Source organism: Halichoeres trimaculatus, unplaced genomic scaffold (genome assembly GCF_033239565.1).
Source record: "Halichoeres trimaculatus isolate MK-OKI-2021-1 unplaced genomic scaffold, fHalTri1.1 fHalTri1_scaffold_12, whole genome shotgun sequence".
Taxonomy (NCBI): domain Eukaryota; kingdom Metazoa; phylum Chordata; class Actinopteri; order Labriformes; family Labridae; genus Halichoeres; species Halichoeres trimaculatus.
The window spans coordinates 13,546,304-13,555,283 of NW_027437190.1; the positions used below are offsets into that span (position 1 = coordinate 13,546,304).

Sequence of the window (8,980 nt, forward strand, 5' to 3'; positions counted from 1 at the left end):
GGATTTGAGCGGATAAGCCATGAGTCATGGTGAAAAACTTCCCTCCCTCCCTCTTTCACTCCCTCCTCCTCATCCCAACCCCACAACAAGCATAAAAGTGCTGTCCCGGTAGCCCAGACGGACAGCACGGCAGCATCTGTACGACCAATTACGGGCCGGCAGAGCGTGTTTTCTGGGCGGCCTCTGCTCTGTCTCTCTCCGCCAGCACAGCCAGCAGCAGCAGCAGCGGGACACACAGTACCGGACACACACTGACAGTCTCAACATGGGGTCGTCCCGGGCTCTGGTGTGCTCCACCGCGTTTGTCTTGGTTTTATTCTGCTCAGCATCTGAGGGTTAGTGCCTTTGTCACTTCTTCGAGTTGTTGTTTTAATGCCAGTAAAATGTTGTGTGTGCTTCTTGGCTCATACCCGGGCTCCATGTTTGTTCGGCTGAGCTAACACAAGTGCGTTTATTTTGCACGTAGTTAAGTGGACTTCACAGGGCTGTTACTGGCACACTGCTCCTGATACCTAACATCAATATGTCTAAGGAAGAATTGTTCACTTATGTTATAAGTATAATTGAAGGATGGCTCTGCATTTGTTTAACTGGAATATATGCCTGTATCATTGTTATTGTATTCCACAATACATATTTTATCATAATATTTGAAAGCAAAAGAAAAATGTCAAAACTTTTCTCCACTCCTACTACCAATAATATTGATATAACCTGATTCAAAACTTACTTTATCTAGTTTTTAAAAAATATTTATTATAATCCCAGATCTTTATAGGCCTCAGAAGGTAACATTCTAGGAGTAGGAACTTTTAACAAAGTATCTCCCTCCTGTGTTTTTTTTCCTATAACTTAATGAAAGGAATGTTTTTCCACTGCTGGCCTACTTCCAGCATCATTTGTGCATAAAAAAAAAAAAACTGTGAACAGTTGCATAACTTTTTCTGGCTCTCTTCCTCCCTCCCTGTCTGTCTTTATGTGCACAATTTTCCAGATGAGCACATGTTCGAGCAGCGTGAGGTCACCTTTGACCTTGAGAAAATCATGCAAGGTGAGTGTATTCACATACTAGTGCAGTATCTCTGCAGGGACCAATTAGAGGCTCAGTTGTTCACAGTGGCATTTAGCCAAGCTTTACTAGTTGCAGGGGCTACTTTTGGCTTAGAACCAAGTTTTTAAACTCTGCTGTCTTCCTCACCAATATACTTAAGTTTTGCAAGTCATAGGATGTTCAGTTTTATATTTCAGGGATCCTCTGGAAACATATTCAGAGGTTGTCTTGTTGTCTATTTCTTATGGGTTAACAAAATTGAAACCTCCAAGAGTATGACTAAGCAAATTATATTAGAAAATTGAAACAATAAAAATCATATAATTGTTAAAAACTATTAAACACTAGTTTGAAAAGGAGAAAACTGAGTTTCGTTTTTATACCGTTTCTGGGGCCTTTTCAGCACAGCAGATCATGTTTTGATTAAAAATTTCAGACAACCAGAGATTCCTCTAATGTTAAGGAAGTACTAAGCAAACCTTTAGGTTGGCCTGGAAGTAAATACAAGTTTGGTAGACGTTGAATGCCACTGTTTTGTTTACAGAATTAAAATAACACCCATCTTTTTTTCAGAGATGCAGCAGCCAGATCAGTTTATGATGCAGTCAGAGATGGACTTATCAGAACTCCTTGATCCCAAAGGTGTATTCTCTCTACCTATTTCCACAAACCTGTTGTGGCATAACCGCAAAGCTGCATGTCTACTTTAAAGACGTCACTTTCACACCCATCATTTTCTGCCTCAACCTGCTTTGGACCTGCGAGTAATAAATCTTACAACCGAAAAGTGTTATAACCACTCTGTTTGTTTAATCACTGTTTCTAGAGTTCCCCACACAGCAGCGGATAGTGCCTGAACCAGAAGATATCCTGACAGAGAGAGGTAGGCTGTAAACAAACAGCAATGGTATGATCACTTGTCCAGCACTGTTTATTGATCCCCTTATGCTTTTAGGGAGCTCCAGACCAGGAATCTTGCCTCCAAGAGGACGTTAGTATTTGTTTTCTTTCTTTCTACTAAGCTTTACTTTCCTTACCTGTTCCACCATTTTCTGTAGAAACATCAAACCATTGCATTACTGTGTTTTTCCATTAAGGTCGACCGGTTTTTGGACCCCGTTCCTTTGGTCCTCCAATACTGGACTATCCTGTCCAGTTCCCCCTCAGCCGTCCAACCTCTAACAAACTTCAAGCCATTTGCCTTCATGGAGACCATCGTCCCCGCTACCCAGTCTCTTACTTTCCCGCTTCTGGTTTTGGCCAGCTGAAACGAAGGGCCGGTGCTGTCAACATTGCCGAGTCCTGGTTCAGCACATGCTGCAAAGGAAACCAAACGTGGGAGAGAGACGTGACTCTGTGTTGTGTCACACAGGCAGTAAGTTTTTGCAACTGCTACTTCAGGACCTTTTGGCTTTATATGAAGACATGATATCCTGAATGTTCTCGAGCTAATCTTTACTAATTTGCTCTGCTTTGTTCTAGACAATGTCGAAGTCTGTGTGCGTTTATCTGTTTTGCTCACTCCAATCTTGCTTATAGCTGGAGCCTTCTGCCTAATATGCTTTGTGCACATACATGACGGTGGGCTCAACAGTCTTTCATGGTGGAAGTGGTTAGCAGTCAGTGAAAAAAACTTTCACTGACTGCTGACACCTCACTCCTCTTTAGCAGCCTCAATGGGCTGCAGGTCAATAGCTTCTGTTTTGACTCTGTGTTTTTCCGCTTCTGGCAGTGTTGTTTCTGCACGAGACAATCTATCGTGTTAGTTATGCCGGACAAACACCTTGATGGCGCATGGCTACAGTTGCCAAACAGTGCAATCTGCAGGAAGACAACAAAATGGAGTTTTATTTCTTGCTTATTGTGCTTCACCGTGCTGCAAAGTCTCTAGTTTGCCCAAACATGCTAAATTATTTTGATTTGCTAACAAAGAATGAGAACTTTCCTTTCACGTTGCTCCCACTGTTGACTGGCAGCAGTGTAGTTCATGAACCCTGCTTCCCTCATGGTCACAGATGGAACTCAGGTCAAACTATGAAATTAACAATGCATGTGAAATTATTTTTTTCAAATATAGTTTCCAACATTAAAGTTAGTTTTTATTATAATGTTTAATATTCAGGCGGCCATCTGCTGAGGAGTGTAGTTGTAATGAGTTATTCGATTCTAAAAGTATGCTTGATTGACACCTGTGTTGACCATGTGGCTCCTGCAGCATTCAGTACAGATTTGGCTGAGAAGAAAGACAGAAATCATCATGTAACGCAAGAGTAGTTGAACTTTTCAAAGCTATAAGCTGCTACTTCATATCAACACAACTCAAAGGATCTTTAGTGTGCAATCTGTAGGTAAAATGCATGTTTTGGTTACTGGTAAGGGTCTCACATCAGTCCTGCAGTTTGACAACCCAGCTCTCTTGACTCCAGCAGCACAATACGTGAGTGCTTACTTAAGTTTTCACTCTGAGGAAGAATGAAAGCTAGTGTCCATTCAACATACAGTCATTGCTTTGGTTTAAATAGAGATTCCTCTTGACATTTCTTGGTAATGTAACCTTTCATAACTCTACCGTCAGTACAACACTCACAGCTTTATCTGCTCTGATCCCCACCCACACATCTCTGAACCAACCTTGGCAAAAAATTATGCCAATATTTTTCTGCTTTTATCCTCATTACTATCTGTTAAGTCATTTTCTCCAATAGCCTCAGGTCAGTTTTACACAAAGTTTTCCATCCTAACTGCTTAGTTGGAGGAATTCTCTCCGAGACCTGATACAGTGTTTACCTGGAATATAAAAAGGACATTAACATTCTTCACATTGCTGAGATGACTACACTTGTATTTTTTAAACAAGGTTGAAGGCCTTGAGCGCTTCTAGTAGATTATCACATTATATGCAGGCCAGCTGAACAGACATAACAGACAGGCCTTGGCATGAGCGTAGGGAGGTGTCTGAGAACAAGCAACAAGCCTCTCTCAGAGTTCTCAGGCAATGAAGCGTCACTTCAATCCTAGTGCTTTTTACTACCCAGTTTTTTTTCCCCACAGGCTGACATTATGCCAGTATTAAAGATCTCTGTTTGCATAACATGTGTCTTATCTGAGTTAATTTCTGTCTTCTTCAGTGGGAGCTGTTTGTTCAGTCGTTCTGTGTGGAGGACTCATCAATAAAGGATGCCCACTATCACTGCTGTAAACTAACAGGTAGTGACAGGCTAAATTGCTTCAACAACGACGCTCCAAAACCAAATTATGAGGGAACAGGAGAGCTGCAGACTCCAAGTCACGAGGGGGCAGAAGAGCTGCTGATGCCAACATATCCTTTCACCGACAGCTTTAGTTTTGATCCCAACACTTGCCAGAGGTATGCAGAAATATTTGATCAATAAAGTCGCATGTTTTAAGTTAAAATGTTTTACTAAGATACCATGTTTGAGATTGTGAACTATAAGTAAAGGTAAAGGCTCTTTTTGGCCTGTCTTACAGTTGCTAAAATACAAATACAATAAATACAACAAATACAAAAAGAAGCACAGTGAAGAACTTTGGCGTGCTAATTCTGGTGACCCTTGTGACAAAATAAGTTGCAGACTACATTTTTAGTTAGCATTCACGTTCTTCATCTGGTATTAAAATGTGGCTCACATGATTTTCATGTTAGACATCACAGCCCCAGTGTCATGGAGTTTAATGTGGTGTCCCAACAAATGTTCAAAAAGAGTAGATAAACACACAATTTAACTATTGTCCTCATAGAGCAGTGAAGAGTTCACACCGCCATAAACAATACACTTTGTTAGAAGCCTTCTTTCCTTTTTTGACCTCTTAAGGCCCTGTTTGAAGAGTTTCTCCAGATAAAACAATATTTCAACACCTGCTCTGGTATCAGCCACAAGCACATTATGAAGAAAGAAAAGTATGTCCCACATGTGGCACATATTACTATTCTTGGATGAGTGCAGAAAATAGATCTTCTTTTTTCCTCTTTAATTTCTAATATCAGGGTCATTGAAATGTAGTACATGACTTCATTCCTCAAAATAAGGAGTGAAATAAATATGAATAAAGAATTTTCCTTCTCAGAAGTTTGACTTTATTTAATGAATCGCTTTGAAATTTCCAAACAAGACATGTTCTGGTAATAGCTGAGTGAATATATGATAATATCCGTCCAGAAAGGTTGTATTTTCTTGCATTTGCAGATAACGTGCATGTGGTCCTATGAGGTTACAGAATTCCATCATGGCTCTTCAGCATTTATTTGCTTTAAATTTTGGTATGATAAAATTTAATATTCAGCTTATTCACAGAAAATAATTGTCATAAAGGAAACAAGAGTGTATGAAATACACAATTTCAAACTGTCAAATTCCTCACTGTATCTTTAAATTTAGCTTAATCTATTTTTTTACAAAGAGAGCAAAGCTGGAAATCTGTCTAATGGAAAACAATAACAAAACAACAACACCAACCCCTAACAACAAGTTGTCTGTGTTGCTAAAGGCTTACCATGGTTACATTTTAGTGCAAAGTCCTTCATCCAGTAGCTTTGGCAGATTACTGAACCTTAACAAGATCTAAGTTCTTACTTGTATATTTTTTTTCAAAGTATCTAAGTTTGCTTTTGCTTTGTTTTTGTTTTGTTTCCCTGTGCTTTGTCTGCATGTTCCTGTGTTGTCAAAGCACTTTGTAAACTTGTTTTCAAAGGTGCTATATAGAAAGTTACTATTATTATTATTATTATTATTATTATTATTATTATTATTATTATTATTATTAAATCTTAAACTGGAGCTGTGACTAACACAGACTGTGTAGGGAGCAGGGTCAGGAGGGATGCACTATGCTACATTATTGAGTTCTCTTTGAAGATTCAAATAATCCAGGAAACCCTGTTAGAGTTCTTGTTTTCCAAGTCTGATGGCTTACCAGAGGCCGAAAACTTACCACAGTGATTTCTACTATTAGTTCTGCTGAAAGGGAAGCAAGACAATTAATTATTTCTGCTTGCTGGATGACCAGACAGTATTTCTTTAACAGTTCTAAATGAGGTCTCAATGCAGGTTCAATGCATTGGTTTTGGTCTTCATGCATGAATTGTAGACTCAAGTGTTACTGAGAGACCTCACATTGAAACCTGCTTGCTTCCTTTACTTTAAGGTTGACTGTAAGCAGAGAGGCCAGAGTTTAATCGAAGCATGTCTTGCACATTACAGGACAGTGATGACTCCATACAGTGTCAGGGCAAACAGAAGGAAGAAGATGAAGAAACCACTTGCGTCCCAGAAAGTTGACATCAACTTCCCTCCTGGACGTCCGACTGAACATGTCATTGAACCACTGTGCAGCAACCTCAAGCTGCGTCCTTTATACAACATTAAGTGTCTGCCAGGTTCAGGCTATGAGCTGGTGGCTCGTCAAGCCAAGACCATCAATCGTATCGAAAAAGGATTCAAACAGTGCTGCAAACGGAATCGAAATATACTCAACTGTGCTGATGGGAAGGTAAGGCATGAAGCCTGCAAACAGAGAAATCCTGATGTATTTGGTCACTTTCAGCCCTCATCTTCTGTCTACTTTTGTGTTTCAGTGGCAAGATGAGCTTGACAAGTTTTGTCGAGGTGAGAACGGTGAACAGGTAGATTTCCACTGTTGCTCTGCTAGTGAGGCAAATGATCGGTATAGCTGCTTCCAAAACATTTCTCCTGACCCACATTTCAATAAGACGTCTGCTGCTGAGGAGCTCTCACTTCACAGCATCTGTAACACCCACAAGATCATCAAGAAAAAGTAAGACATAACTTCACAAATGTCTGTTTTCTTGTCACTGTCTTCTTCTCAGTGCTCTTTTTCTTGCAGTTTCTGTGTAATTTGATGTATTATTTCTTATTGGTAGTTAAACTACATGAATCCCAAACAGATGAAATGTTTTCTTATTCATGCTGACAACAAATGTTTTAGAACATTATTTTTCATTACTGGACCTTAAGTTATATACATAATAAAAAAAGACATGATATCACTGTGTTGTAGGTTCCCTGTGGGTTTTCCTCTCAAGAGCTTTGTTCACCAATGCTGCCCCCTGGCTGAACAAGAGAAGAGTACTTGTTTTGATGAAAAGGTTAGTTAAAAGGAAGTCTTCAAACCAAAAGAAATCAACAGAGAACCTCTCATGCTTTAATATTAAATTAAGATATTTCTACCCCTCCAAAAATTAATCTCACTTTTAAATACTTCTTCTCTAACATCTGTTTTTTCCCCTCGGAAATCAGCTTAAGAAAATATCAGGGAACCTGTGCTCATCAAAGAAGCCAACTCCACCTGCTGTTCGCCGTTGTTGCCGCAAGCCCTCGCCACAAAATGCTCCAGAGTGCATCTCAAATATTCTCATGGATGGCATCACCAAAGCAGCCAATGTCTTGCGTCAGAAGAAGAGGAAGAAGTGCCCTCTTTCCTAAACCTGTGCAGCCTCTTGCTGTTGACTTCTCCAGCACAGAGAAAGTCAGGCAAGATGTTAAACCAGCAGCAAAGGTGGCCTCCAACCACTGGAGAGGAATGACTGTTCAGGCATAAATCTTATTTAGAGGGCTGTGAGAATAAAAGGGGATCCAGTTCACGCCTATCTACTGCTTATTTTGAATACATAATTTTATCCTATGAAAATCATTGTCATTTCAAGAAAACAGAAGTGAGTCAAATGCTAAGTTTATTAAACAAACTGTTGCTGTACCACTATTTTGGAAGCTGCTCTTTACACTTTTGATATTAAATACATTTTTTATGCATTTGAAGCTGCAAAATCGGTTTTCTTCTTTTATATATATATATATATATTTGTGTTGTGGTTTAAATCATACACACAATTGTAATAAAAACATAATCAAGAGTGGCTTTTGTGTGGTTTAATGTCTGGTTTAACATCTGTGTTCTGGAGCTTACTACTGGAGCCTTAAATAAAAATTGATCCATGTACATTATTTACTTGTTTCCCCATGATTATGAGTTAACTTTAACTATTGTTATACAACCTCAGCATAAAAAAATACATTTTTCATCTTTATTCCAATTTAGTATTTTTCATAATTTTTTATATTTTTGTTTAAATTTTTGATTATGCTGTTATAAAACAGGAGGCTTATACCCCATATTGTGTGACATACTATAATAATGTTTTAAGCTCACATTTTTTTAATGATTTCATTAAAAAAAGTTATCTTTGTTACTGTTTTTTAATGAAAGAGAAAAAACAGTAGTATGATCCCATTGTCATACTTTATTTTATTGGTGTTTGCTGTAATAGCTGATAGGAGGTGTCATAGGACTCTTTGTAATTCATTACTTTATATGAATGAAACCACAAACTTATACACCACACATACGGCTACTGGAATTTCTATGGCATCTGGGAAAAATTCTAAATATCTGCAATTTTTTGGAAATTATTGACAATGTTGTCTACAGTTGAGATCTAACTTCTTCTACAACAACAAAAAAATTAATAATATTTTTTATAATTAATCATAAAATAATAATAATAAATGAACAATAACAGTGCTCTAAATGTTGAAAACACTTAAATACTAAGCATTACTTCTGAACTTAATATAAACTACCCCAATAGTCTTATCCTATTGCCACATTACTACATCAGTGTTATTGTATTATACAGTATGAAAGACCATTTCAGCTAGTCATTTGAAAATGTGTTTTTCAAAAACGGACAAGTCATAGTAATGAGATGCTTAGTCATAATATTGGTTCTTCACATATTTCTTACAGTTATAAAGTCCTGTACATGTTTTATTCTACATTACATATACTTAATTCTATTTTATAGACTTTAATGTACAATAAGTTTTTGTTATATCATCACTTTGATACTGTAAGTCTATAAATTTCCCCATTGTGTGAGGAATAAATTATTTT

General features: G+C 38.1%; 1 protein-coding gene across 2 annotated transcripts; it reads left to right on the top strand.

Annotated features, from left to right (window-relative positions):
- Positions 1–7,858, top strand: ecm1b (extracellular matrix protein 1b). 2 transcript variants are annotated; one of them, XM_074684382.1, is made up of 11 exons: positions 6–335; positions 995–1,051; positions 1,625–1,693; positions 1,878–1,934; positions 2,007–2,042; positions 2,149–2,426; positions 4,180–4,418; positions 6,271–6,559; positions 6,645–6,844; positions 7,088–7,175; positions 7,327–7,854. In XM_074684382.1, the coding sequence occupies exons 1-11, from the start codon at positions 266–268 to the stop codon at positions 7,510–7,512; spliced, it is 1,569 nt and encodes a 522-aa protein (XP_074540483.1). In that variant the 5' UTR covers positions 6–265; the 3' UTR covers positions 7,513–7,854. The 2 variants fall into 2 exon arrangements, with proteins under 2 accessions (XP_074540484.1, XP_074540483.1); XM_074684383.1 differs by lacking the exon at positions 1,625–1,693 and having other exon boundaries at positions 1–335; positions 7,327–7,858.
- The last annotated feature ends 1,122 nt before the right edge of the window (positions 7,859–8,980 follow it).

Coding starts and splice junctions, on each gene's coding strand:
- ecm1b (XM_074684382.1), top strand. CDS start 266: ATGGGGTCGTCCCGGGCTCTGGTGTGCTCCACCGCGTTTGTCTTGGTT. Junction 1,694..1,877: donor AGAACTCCTTGATCCCAAAG/GTGTATTCTCTC, acceptor CACTGTTTCTAG/AGTTCCCCACACAGCAGCGG. Junction 7,176..7,326: donor GTACTTGTTTTGATGAAAAG/GTTAGTTAAAAG, acceptor CTCGGAAATCAG/CTTAAGAAAATATCAGGGAA.